Source organism: Stegostoma tigrinum, chromosome 1 (assembly GCF_030684315.1).
Source record: "Stegostoma tigrinum isolate sSteTig4 chromosome 1, sSteTig4.hap1, whole genome shotgun sequence".
Lineage (NCBI taxonomy): Eukaryota > Metazoa > Chordata > Chondrichthyes > Orectolobiformes > Stegostomatidae > Stegostoma > Stegostoma tigrinum.
Genome location: NC_081354.1, coordinates 82,268,595 through 82,281,585, shown reverse-complemented (window position 1 = coordinate 82,281,585; position 12,991 = coordinate 82,268,595). Strand labels below are relative to the sequence as shown.

The 12,991-nt window shown below is 40.3% G+C and overlaps 1 protein-coding gene across 2 annotated transcripts in view; it reads right to left on the bottom strand.

Moving 5' to 3' along the window:
• Positions 1 to 6,107: 6,107 nt before the first annotated feature.
• cc2d2a (coiled-coil and C2 domain containing 2A) overlaps positions 6,108 to 12,991 on the bottom strand; it is a 190,756-nt gene continuing 183,872 nt past the window's right edge. For both annotated transcript variants that reach the window (XM_059646681.1, XM_059646684.1), the window contains 2 exons: positions 12,065 to 12,242; positions 6,108 to 8,352 (listed from right to left, as the gene is read on the bottom strand). In XM_059646681.1, the coding sequence (XP_059502664.1) occupies positions 8,164 to 8,352; positions 12,065 to 12,242 (367 nt within the window). In that variant the 3' untranslated portion in view covers positions 6,108 to 8,163. The remainder of the gene's footprint in view (positions 8,353 to 12,064; positions 12,243 to 12,991) is intronic.

Sequence of the window (12,991 nt, the reverse complement as noted above, 5' to 3'; positions counted from 1 at the left end):
TGCACTTAGGAGCATTTTCTCTCTAGAGAGAGATTTGGCTGTTGTCCCCTCTTGTATGAACCAGCATTGGTATATGGGTCTGGCCCTCAGGTGGTCTCCCATGACAACCCTTCTTCCCCACACCATTTTCAGTACCTTAGGATGCTGACCTTCACTGCAGCATTTCCTCACCATCTACTGCTGCGGTGCATACCAACCCCTCTGTTTGTAAGTGCTGGAGACCCTTACAGGGGAATATCAATCCTTCAAGTGATCAGGTCACCTGAAGTGTAATTTGAAGTGTTTTGGGCTTGCACATGTCTGCTATTGTATTGCTTTTCAGACATCTGCAGCCTCGTAAAGGAGGTCACCAGCCATCTTCATAGAATCATAGCATACCTACAGTATGAAAACAGCTCAACCGACCCAACAAGTGCATACCACCCCTCCAAAGAGCATCCCATCAGACCCATCCCCCTACCCCTCCCCCACAACCTTTCATTTCCTAAAGCTAATCCACCTAACCTACATATCCCTGGACACTATGGGCAATTTAGCATGGCCAGTCTATTTACCCTGTACATCTTTAGACTGTGGAGGAAACCGGATCATCCGGAGGAAACCCACACAGACACAGGAAGAACGTGCACTCCACACAGATAGTCACCTGAGGGTGGAATGGAACCCGGGTCCCTGATGCTGTGAGGCAGCAGTGTTACCACTGAGCCACCATGCCACCCTAAGGGTCACCTCTTGTTCTCCAGAGAGAACCAGAGGTTCATGTTTGGGTCTGAAGTAGTTGAGGTAGTTGTGAATTTCTGATTATAAATGAATCATGACTGCCACTAAACCCACTATCATATCGGTGGGCATTCTGTAGCATATCTTTATATTTTCTATGTTCTCCAAACATATAACCCATGTTTCCAAACACCTTCCAATCAGTTTCCAAATTTGTCATAAAGTTGCAAGTAGTACATGGCACTGATGTAAATCTCTTCTAATTTAACTCGTTTTTAGCTTAACTCAGATGTAATTTTAAATGTTTTTCAGAATTTGTAAAAACTCATGAACAATGTCTCACCTCCTTTCCAACCCTGCCCCTAGAGACCCAGTGGCTGATATAACATGCCAGTTTGAGTGAGGACTTCAGATCTGGGTAGGGTGCATAATTTTCAATAAACTGCAGAGTCCCCAAGATTCTATGAAGATCTAGGACAAAGTTTCAGGTTGATGATCTTTCCTCAAAGGAGAAAGTCCCACTTTCACACTAAGGACACACTAGGCTCAGTCATGTTATTAGCCAAGAGCACCATGCAAAATACTATAGATTCAGAACTGATTTAGTAGTTCAAAGTTGTGGGCCATGGACTGCTTTGGGCCATTATCTGAAGTGCAATCTCTAATCTCATGACCCAGTACATGTATGTCCTTATTCCACCATTCCAAACAAGCCAAGAAACCAACTCCAGCTCACTGAGGTGTGAAGAAGAGCTCGCCAGGAGCAGCAACAAGCATATTTAAAAAATGAATGTCATGCCAGGGAAGCAATAAGGACAGAGGGAGCGTGCTCTATGAACAGAACTAGGTGATCTCAAAACTGGATCAGTTCACATTGCTACAAATCTATCACATCCCAATGTGAATGATGGTGGGATATTGAATCAGTAAAAGGGAGAAGGTCTTCTCCATTAACTTCAACATCCTCAAAGATGGACAAGTCCAGCACATCGTTGCAAAAGGAAAAGTTAAAACACTAGTGAATTGTCATCAGGCAGCAGTCCTGAATGGAACTGGAGAACATCACTGGAGGTCTGGGTGGGGGTTGGGAACCATGGATTGGGTCGTGTGGAGTGGGAGTCAGTGCAAATGCAAGGTCAGAAGCAATCTGCCTGCCCCACCATTCCCGCCCCAAACTCTGGTAAAGGGAAGAGTCCCCATCCCAGCAGGGAGAACAAGAGAGCCACTTCTCTCACTGGCCAGGAGATTAGGGGATCTGGACAGTGGTGGGTTGCGAATGTTGCCCTAAAATTTGATTGCTGAGGTGGCAGTAAGGTAGTGAATGCTTCCCTCGGATGGACACACCCAATTATTTGCCCTTCTTGCCACCTGCAGGAAAAAAAAATACATCATGTGTCTCCCTATGCTACAAGACCTGGGCAACATTCAGATCTGGGCTGATCAGTGGTAAATAGCATTTGTTGCTCACAGATGACAAGTAATTACCATATGTAAGAATTAAGTTTAGTGTGCCGCCACCAACATCCAGGGGATTACCGCGGTCCTGAGATATAATTGGACAAACCACAAATATTTACGAGAGCAGGTCAGAGCCTGAAAATTCTATACAAAGTTACCTCCTCGCTCTCCAAAGTCTGTCCATTATCTAGAAGGCACAAATTAAGCATGTACTGGCATGCTCCCCACTTGCCTGAATGAATGCAGTTCTAACACTCAAGAAGCACAGCATCATCTCAGACAAAACGTCTCATTTAAATGAGGTGTATTCAATCCCAAAACGTCACATACATTCACTGATTGCAGCACAAACACAAACTGACTGCTGAACTTACCATCTACGAGTTTTACTGCAACAACTCACCTACTTTCTTTTGACATCACGGTCATAAGATACAATCTCTACCATACAGCAGACAAGGGCATCAGAGGCATGGGAACACCTTCAAATGCCCCTCCAAATCATATACCACTGACTTGGAAATTTTATGTTGAGAGTCACATGCAAATCAGACGAAGTGAGGATGGCAGCTTTCGTTCCCTAACGTGGATCAGATGGGTTTTTACAACAATGGCTGCATGCTCACTTTTAAGCTATTTTCATTCCAAGCTTTGTAAAACAAAAATGAATTCAAGTTTTACTATGGTGGCATCTGAACCCATGTCCCAGGAACATTAGCCTAGGGACCTGGATTACAAGTTCAATGATATTACCATTACACCTGCGCCTCTCTTGCTGGTGTTAAATTCTACTGTTTGGCAAATGCTCAGCAATTTTAGCACATGATTGTGTAGAGAATTTTCTTCAGATCTTTCTTCTTCTGGTTTTATTTTCTTCCAATGTACATCCAAGTAGTTAGGTCTATTTGATTCCATCTGCAAATATGGTCTCTGTTAGTGCATTCAAACTTGCCTCCAAGAGTCCATTTTAAGGCTTCATTCTTGGTGAAATTCCAAAGTGAAAACTCGGCAATGGAGGAAGCTTTTGCTGCACAGTCATCATTCCTGCTTCAGAAGTTATGGGGCTCATTCTCAAACCTACCAGCTTTGGAAGCGCGTGTTTAGATCCTCCTGTAATTTTTTGACTCCCCTGACAGATCCCTTTTGTTCACCTACCGCAATCCCAGGTTTTGTAGATTTGTGAAACTGACTACATTACATAGCAATACTAATACTTGATGGTTTCAGGTCGTTCCTTGATCCATATGGAGCAATCAGGAATGGAAATATCAGCCAACTCTCACCTTTGGTTTGGCCAATTCCATTATCGTGTTGAAAGCTATCTAATGTAACAAAGAATGATGATTCAATATTCATTCCCTTTGTATGATATAATCATAATTTTAATAAACTGTTGTGGAAATTTCTTCAAGATTTACATGACAAAATTCAAAATACCAGAACAGGTATTTTATCCGAAATAAATACTTGTAGTAAATATTTATCTATATTTAAAATCTTTCAGTATAAATGTAGCTTTTAAAAATATTCACCCATGGAAAGTGGGCATCATTGACTGGGCCAGCTTTTATTACCCATCCCTTGTTACCCTTGCGAAAAGGGTAATGAACTGCTTTCTTGAACTACAGGTGACTCCATCAATGCTTTAATGAGAGTTTCAAGATCAGAGTCCAGCAATGCTGAAGGAGTCGTGATATATCTCCAATTCAGCATTGACAGTAGCTTGGAGGAGAATTTGCAGGTGGTGATGTTCCCATTTATTTCCTGCTTTTGTCCTTCCGAATTATCACGGTCATGAGTTTGGAAGGTGCAGTGTTATGAGCTTTAGTGTTTTTTTCTGCAGTGTAAGTTGTAGACAGTACTCATTGCTGCCACTGAGCTTCAGTGGTAGAGAGTGGATGCTATGGTACTAATCAAGTGGGCTGCTTTTCTCTGGATCGTGTCAAACTTTGTGTTTCCGCACTCATCCAGCCCAGTGGGGAGCATTCCGTCACACTCCTGACTTGTGCTTTTCAGATGGCGGACAGGCTTTGGAGAGTCAGGAGTTGCATGAGTCACTGCAATATTCCCAAGAGGCTTTGGAGAGTCAGGAGTTGCATTAGTCACTGCAATATTCCCAACAGGCTTTGGAGAGTCAGGAGTTGCATTAGTCACTGCAATATTCCCAGCCTCTGAGCGGCTCTTGTTGCTGCAGCATTTATATGACCAGTTCAGTTCAGTTCTTGGTTAATGGTAACTGCTAGGATGTTGACATTGGGGTGGAATCACCCCTGAATGTTAAGGAGCAATAGCTGGATTCTCTTTTACTGGAGATGGTCATTGCGTGGCACTGATTTTTACTTGCCACTTGACAGCTGAAACCTGGATATTATCCAGGTCCAGGGGTAGTAGGAACTGCAGATGCTGGAAAATCTGAGCTAACAAGGTGTAGAGCTGGATGAACACCGCAGGCCAAGCAGCATCAGAGGAGCAGGAAGGCTGATGTTTTGGGCCTAGAACCTTTTTCAGAAATTCATTTCTGAAGAAGGGTCTAAGCCCACAACATCAGCCTTCCTGCTCCTCTGATGCTGCTTGGCCTGCGGTGTTCGTCCAGCTCTACACCTTGTTATCCAGGTCTTGCTGCATTTGAACTTAGAATGCTTCAGTATTGGAAAAATCATAAATAGTGCTGAACATTGTGCAGTCATCAGGAAACATCCTGGCTTCTGACTTTATGATGGAGGGGAAGTCATAAATGTAGCTTCTGAAAATGGTTTGAGTGAAGATGCCAGCTGAGATGCTGTAGAGCTGAAATTACTAACTGCCAACAACCACAACTGTGTGATTGTTATGAGGTCAGCTAGCCTAACCTCATAGAATATGAGTCCCCTGACTGGACCAGATTAACAACCCCAATCAGGGAGCCCTGAAAAGGTTCAGTGTAAGGGATAATGAATGACACTCTGGTGTCCAATTCCGTATGGGGCAATACGAAAGTCAAAGACCATTCGTGTGTGAATAAAGAGTGAATTGGTGACTGGATACCAGCCTCCATAGTGTTATTTAAACAACCATCTTCCTTTGTGCCAGGCATGAATCTAACCAGCAGAGAGTTTTCCATGTTTGAACCAAGGCTTCAATGAGATCATAAGCTGAGCGGCCCTGGCAGAACCCAAAATGGGCATCACTGAGCAGGTTATTGCTGACCGTATGCTGTTTGATAACACTATTGATGACGCCTTCCATCAGGTTACTGATGATCAAGAGTAGCCAGTGGCGCAGAATTTAGCTCCATTGGTCTTGTCCTGCTTTTTGTGGATAGGACGTATAGGGACAATTTTCTGTACTGTCGGCTAAAAGCTAGTGCAGTAGCCGTTCTGGGAGAGTTTGGCTAGGGGTGTGGCGAGTTCTGCAGCATAAGACTTCAGTGTATTGATGGAATGTTGTCAGGATCCACAGTTTTGGGAGTAACCAATGCCCCCAAATGTTCACTGATATCACATAGAATGAATCAGATTGGCTGAAGACTGGCATCTGTGATGCAGGGGACCACTGGAGGAGGCCACTAGAAATGGGGATATTTGTGGAGCCCCCTCCTCCAGTGAGTTGTTAAATTGTCCACTAGCATTCATGACTGGAGCTTAGATCCGATCCATTGATTGTGGAATTACTTAGTCCGTTTATGGCATGCTGCTTATGCTGGTTACCAATCAGTCCTGTATTGTAGTTTCATGAAGCTGACGCTTCATTTTTAGTAGTACCTGGTGTTGCTTCTGATATGCCCTTGTGCACAGTCTATTGACATAGCATAAAATGAAGGTGAAAATGTAAGCTGCAAAGGGACTCTATTTTCTCAAAAAGTTACATATCCATAAATTTAACAATGCATAATTTAATATTTCAATATCCAGCAAATGGATTTGTCTGTAAAAATACAAATATGGATAAAAAATGTACAAAATAAAGTCCGTGATATAAAACATTCACAAACCCTCAGAATAGAATCACAAATGGATTAGGGCTTACAAAAATGGCATACCGTCTTTTATACAAGAGATGTAAAATGTAAATTGACTACAGACAAAATTTTACCGATTTATCTTGCTGGAGCAGTGTGTGCCATATTTGGTTGCACAACATGGGACGCATACAACGCAAATTAGATGCTTTGTAGAAACATAAGACTTAAAACAAATTTAAGATTTTTCATTCAACAAGAGTTATTGGGATGATTTGATAGAGGCATTTAAAATTAGAGATGGTAATAGATATATAGAAACACTAGTTCTAGAGATTTAGCACAAGTAGAACAAAGCCAACTAAATATAATGCAAGTTATTTAGGGGCCAATAGCAGTTGGTTTTGATTTATATATAAATGGCGTAAGCCTATGAACTGTATTACCAGAGTTAATGACTAAAGCAGAGTCAATTTCAATATTTAAGAATTGGTTAGATTGAAAGGAAGAGACAAAAACTGATATGGGAATACTGTAGGTAAATGCTTAGCAACACAGAATTTAAACATTCCTAAAAGAAGACTAAGCATTGAAGCTTTTCACCATGCACTCATCAGATCTAGGATCCAAGAAAAAGGCCTGAATGAAAGAGATTGAGAATTATATAAAATATATAATGTGTATAAAATGGCTTGACAATTTTCCATGTCTGTTTCTTCCATTCTAGTTCTGATGAGTGGTTGACAAAAAGTTTCAACTTTTGTTTTTTTTAAGCAAGGAACAGACTAGACACATGTATGGCCACTACTCATACAGAATAATAACACGGACTGAATATGTGTTTATGAGCTGTAATTCATATCACAATCTCTGCTGGTGTTTTCCACTATTAAAAATGTTATATATTCTTTGTTGCAATTCAATGTAAATAAATACTTGTAAAATTAAACTCATTTTTAGGCAACAGTTGAATCCCATATGTCTTAGACAATCCCTGGAAGAACGGACTGTCACCAATTCCATCATTCTTAAAAGTTATTTGAATAACAAATATGTTAATACAATTGTAAAATATTATCGCAAATGTAAAATGCCACTTCTGTGGTTCTCAGCATACAAATAAAATCATTTTTCAATTATTGTTCTTGAGTGAAAAATCTTGCCTTAAAAACTACAATCACACCTAATATATTAAAACAGTATTTACTGGGATAAATAAATTGATTAAACATGGACCTTAGAGTTTCCACATGGTTTTCACTCAAATAACACAATGTGAATAGAATGAAATAGCATAAAACACTGTAGGATTAACTTATTTTTTATTATTATGGCCTAGCTAAGCAAATGAGGAATTAAATTATATTGCTTAATTACAGATAGATGTAAAACTTGCTGTGAGCAAGAGTAGCTATATGGCCCAGGTCAAAAGTAGAATCATGGGTATTTATTTTAAAGCTTCTTTTATGGCCCAGGCTAAAATAAATTCAAGCAAACAAATATGTAAGTAGGTTGAAGTAAAAAGCGTTTTGTAAAAGAAGCAGCTACGTTTGAAAAAAGTTTACTTTATAACTTAAGTATTGTAATAGGTCTGTGTATATTAGTTTTATGTGATAACTTTGAGCCTAATGTATGTATATTGTTGTATCTCACTGTGTTACTTTGTTATTTTACTACTGTTATGAGGAACCATTCTTGTAATTGAGGCATATTTCTCTTTTGGAGAATAAAAGAAGCCAATAACTTTGAAAGGAACTTAAGTTAACTTGTTTCAGGCATCACCTGCTACCACAATGTCACACATTGTTCTTTTTAATAAAAGATATTGATAGGATTTTTCAAAAATCAAAGCTTAAAAAAAGTTGGTCTTAGATTATTTTCATTTGGCATTAACTTTAATCTGTGTTATGCTGAAAACAAATTAAACTACTGATGTATTTGATATTTAGTGCAAAAGAGACACAACATCCTGTCAAGTTCACAGGATATCAACAATGATTGTTTTTCTGCGGAAATCAAGAATGGCAAGGAATACAAATTTGTTTTTGCTATCTGCTGCGCACCAAAGATGCCACATAAATCCAAACAGACAGAATGTTGTTAGGATACGGATGAACATACACAGCCAAAGCGAACTCCACCTGAGGAATCACTGTGTTATGGACGCCAGTGCTATGTACAGCTTCAATAATGGGACTCAATTCAGAGAAAGCCATATTAATAGGAAACCCCGAAATCTGTGGAGAAAAATGTAATGTAAGGTGAATGAAGGTCAACTTTTTTCTTTGAGCGACAACAGCCTCAAACTATAAGAGCATTCAATAAACAGGACATCAAATAAATGAGGCAAGACCTCTCTAATACTAAGCATCTATTTTAAAATAACCTAAACTAAATGGTGAATTCTTAACAGTTCAAAAGCCAAATTCTGAAGCAGGTCTGAAGAAGTCATTTCAAACTTAAAACATTAATTTTGTTTCTCCACAAATGCTGCCAAATTCGAATCTCTCCGAGATTTTCTGTTTGTGAACTGTTAATGTTGTCTGTCTAATAATGTAACAGGAGGTAAAAAGGGGGCTTTTTTCATTGAATTGAGCTGTGGAGTATTTAATGTTAAGACCAGAGCAAAGGTTATTTAAATAACATTGGTCAATTCATTCAAGTTATCCTCCATAGTGAAATAATGCACATGTATACTAAATCAGTATGGATCATATAGCGAATTCCCAATATGAACAAGGCTTTTTGATAACATTTCAACATTTTAATTCATATTTTCCAAAATAGGTTAGGAATTCAAACTTAATATCAGCAGAGAAACGTTCTGAAGGAACCTATGGGACTAACAGCCAAGGAATCCCAAGGCTCACAAGCCTAATGTTCTAAAAGAAGTAGCTGCAGAGAGACCAGTTGCATTAGTTACAATTTTCCAAAATTAACTGGGTTCTAGAATGATCTGTGTAAATTGGTGGTTAACAAATGTAACTGTAATATTCAAAAAGGAAGGAGAGAAAACACAGAACTACGTGCCAGTTAGCTTGAAAGACATCAAGAAAATGCCAGAATCTATTATTAATGAAGTTTTAACAATCTTGCCAATGTAGTTAGAAAACCAAGCTGTGATCAGACAAAGTCAACATTGTTCTACAGAAAAAAAAGTAATACATTTATCTGAGAGTTTATAATAGTAGTGAGTTTTGAGAATATTTGTAGCTCAGGTTGAGGTTCTGGATGTGAGCTTGCTCGCTGAGCTGGAAGGTTAGTTTTCAGACGTTTCGTCACCATTCTAGGTAACATCATCAGTGAGCCTCCGACGAAGCGCTGGTGTTATATCCCGCTTTCTATTTATCTGGTTAGGTTTCCTTGGGTTGGTGATGTCATTTCCTGTTCTTTTTCTCAGAGGATGGTAGATTGGCTCCAAATCAATGTGTTTGTTGATGGAGTTCTGGTTGGAATGCCATGCTTCTAGGAATTCTTGTGCCTGTCTCTGTTTGGCTTGTCCTAGGATGGATCTGTTATCCCAATCAAAGTGGTGTCCTTCCTCATCTGTATGTAAGGATACTAGTGATAGTGGGTCATGTCATTTTGTGGCTAGTTGATGTTGATGTATCCTGGTGGCTAGCTTTCTGCCTGTTTGTCCAATGTACACTACATTGGACAAACAGGCAGAAAGCTAGCCACCAGGATACATCAACATCAACTAGCCACAAAAAGACATGATCCACTATCACTAGTATCCTTACATACAGATGAGGAAGGACACCACTTTGATTGGGATAACAGATCCATCCTAGGACAAGCCAAACAGAGACACGCACGAGAATTCCTAGAAGCATGGCATTCCAACCAGAACTCCATCAACAAACACATTGATTTGGAGCCAATCTACCATCCTCTGAGAAAAAGAACAGGAAATGACATCACCAATGCAGGAAATGACATCACCAACCCAAGGAAACCTAACCAGATAAATAGAAAGTGGACATAACACCGGCGCTTCGTCGGAGGCTCACTGATGATGCTACCTAGAATGGTGACGAAACGTCTGAAAACTAACCTTCCAGCTCTTCGAGCAAACTCACATCCAGAGTTTATAATCGTAGTGAATGTGGATCACAGAATTTTAACATTCTCATCTGGTTGTTATACCTGAGACGTTTCATGGACTAGAACGTTTCTTTAAAAAAGAAACATGGGACTAAAATGACTGTGGTGGTTACATGATCACAAATTGAGGCGAGCTTTGAGAGATCCATGAAGTGAAAGAATGAAATAACAAATGGGATGAAAAAAAATATGCATTAAGATTACCATTTTGTTTAAAGACTTCAAAATAAAGCAAGTGAATCAACATCATGAAATTTACAGCTCCTGTTCTATTTCAGACAGTTATGGTAATTTCACACACTGGGAGACTGTGCTGTTAGAAAAGACCAAATTGATCATTGATCATAGAATTCCTACATTGCGGAAACAGACCCTTCGGCCCAACAGGTCCATATCGACCCTCAGCGCATCCCACCCAGTCCAATCCCCTTATAACCCACTGAGTCGACAGATCCCTGGACACCACGGGCAATATAGCATGGCCAACCCACTTAACCTGCACATCTTTGGACTGTGGGAGGAAACTGGAATATCTGGAGAAAACCTACGCAGACACGGGGAGATTGTGCAAACTCCAGACAGACAGTCACCCAAGGGTGGAATCAAACCTGGGTTCCTGGTGCTGTGAGACAGCACTGCTAACCACAGAGCCACTGTGCTGCTCCAATTGCAGCAAAGGTGATTCTAAATTGGTTTGACAGCAAAGGCATGGAACAAAAAAAACCAAAGACCTGTGGACGTTAGAAATCAGACCCAAACACAGGAATTTCTTGGAAAAGTCTGCATGTCTGGCAGCAACTACCGAGAGAAAGAAGAATTAATGTTTTGGGTCCAGAAACCCTTCTTCAAAATGGAAAATGGAAGCTGCTTCCTCTGGCTGCTGTAAACAAGAGCATGAGAGCACACGCTGAATAATGATCCATCATTTAAGAGGTGAAGAGAAATTTCTTCACGCAGATGGTGGTGAATCTTCGAAATTCTTTCCCCATAGAGCACTGTGGCTGCTCCAATTGATATATCCAAGGCTGGGATGGACAGGATTTCTCTCTCTCAGTGACTCAAAAGTTAAGGGGATAAGGTAGGAATGTGGAGTGAGTTGGATCAACTTTGATTGTAATTAATGTTGGAGCAGGCTCAAGGGCTCCATGATTTATACCTAATCCTATACCTTGTGTTCTAAGCATTGTGAAAAATCTGCTTCAATTTATTCATTGCTTCAAAGGATGTGGTTGTTCCCTGTCTATGACTACCCTTGTGTAGGAGATAGTGAAAAATCAATTGAATGTATAAACATACTAAAATGTCTGATATGCAGGACTGTGTTCCTTGTTGTGAATCACTGCAGTTTCGGGTCCAATGGTCAGGACTGTGGGTGATGCCAGACAGTTGAGTTAGTAAATGTTAGGTGGTTATGGTAAAAAAAGTCACAGGGCTTGAGTTGTGAGGGACAACAGGTCTAAGTTATTTTAGGAATAGAAACTGTGTATGTGTTTAGCACAAATGACAAAGGAAACAAGCAGTCACCTCATGTATTCTACACCCCAGCCATGATGCTCACATCTCATTGAGTTGAAAATCGGAGGGAGGCCTAGAAATAACAAAGAGGAAAATACAGATCTGAAGTGCAGAGAAATAATGAGGACAGTTGTGGGAGATCACCGTTGCACTTGCAAATGAATTAGAATAAATAATAATTGGATGAAAAGTAGAAATTCAGTCTTATGAACAGGTATTGTGTTTGGGTTTTAAATAACTGCACAAATCAGTAAAATTCTAGCATAGCAAAGTTTGATCCCTATTCCAACTTTCTGCACTGTTGTTGGGTTTGGAATTGGTCATTACCCTGTAGTCTCCAAGTAGATTCTGCAGTTCTGCGCAATGGTCATCTCCGACCTCCCCACCACGGCTGAGCTCCAGTTTAGGCAGGAACTGACGAAGGGTAGAGGTACAGTATCTGTTCCATCGAGTTGGATATCTTGGTCTCCATTCCATAATCTTCTCTTTCAAGATCTTTTCAATCCTGCATGGGATGACACAACAGATAATGTCATGTAAAAAATTCTTATTAAAGTACCTTAATCCTTTGAGAGGACAGACTGTGTACAATGGATAACAGTTTAATGGGTTTCTTTAGTTCTGCAACACTGGAAGAGTGCAGCAAGGTCACATTGTGAGCTCAGTCGGTTACAGACTCTAACTTGATGTCTGATCTATTTTGGAACTTGATACTCTCTCTGAAATATAGTCAACAGGGACTCCCGTGAGTGATGCTTAAAGTCATGCAACATCATTCATTTCTAGATGAGGTACTTTTACCATCTGCTTGCAGCAGTCTTTTGCTGTAGGGCTTTACAGAGGTTTATATCAGAAAGAGGTGTTGCCAAATGTTGGAAGAAGTTTCTGCTTTTGAAAGGCCTGAGACTGGCTACAGTCGGAAGGCCCATAATTGCATACTCCGATTAGTGGGAGATGGAGCTCAGTGGGGAGGAGGAGGATTCTCAGTTGAGACCTTTCCCAGGTAGGTTCTTCAGGGTTTCTCCTCCTACCTCCGCCACAACCAGAAGCAGCGCGTCTGGCAACCGTGCTTCACCGAAGAAGTGGTTACGTAAATAAGACATCTTCTCCAAATTGGCCTGTAACTTCAAAACAGGGCACAGATGACCCTGCAACTGGCTGACAATGTGACCACTGGTCTCAGGCTTTACAAGATTTGATCCATCCTGTTTAAGTAAGTGTCATTGTCAACAGTTCAGTTTGTATATCACAATA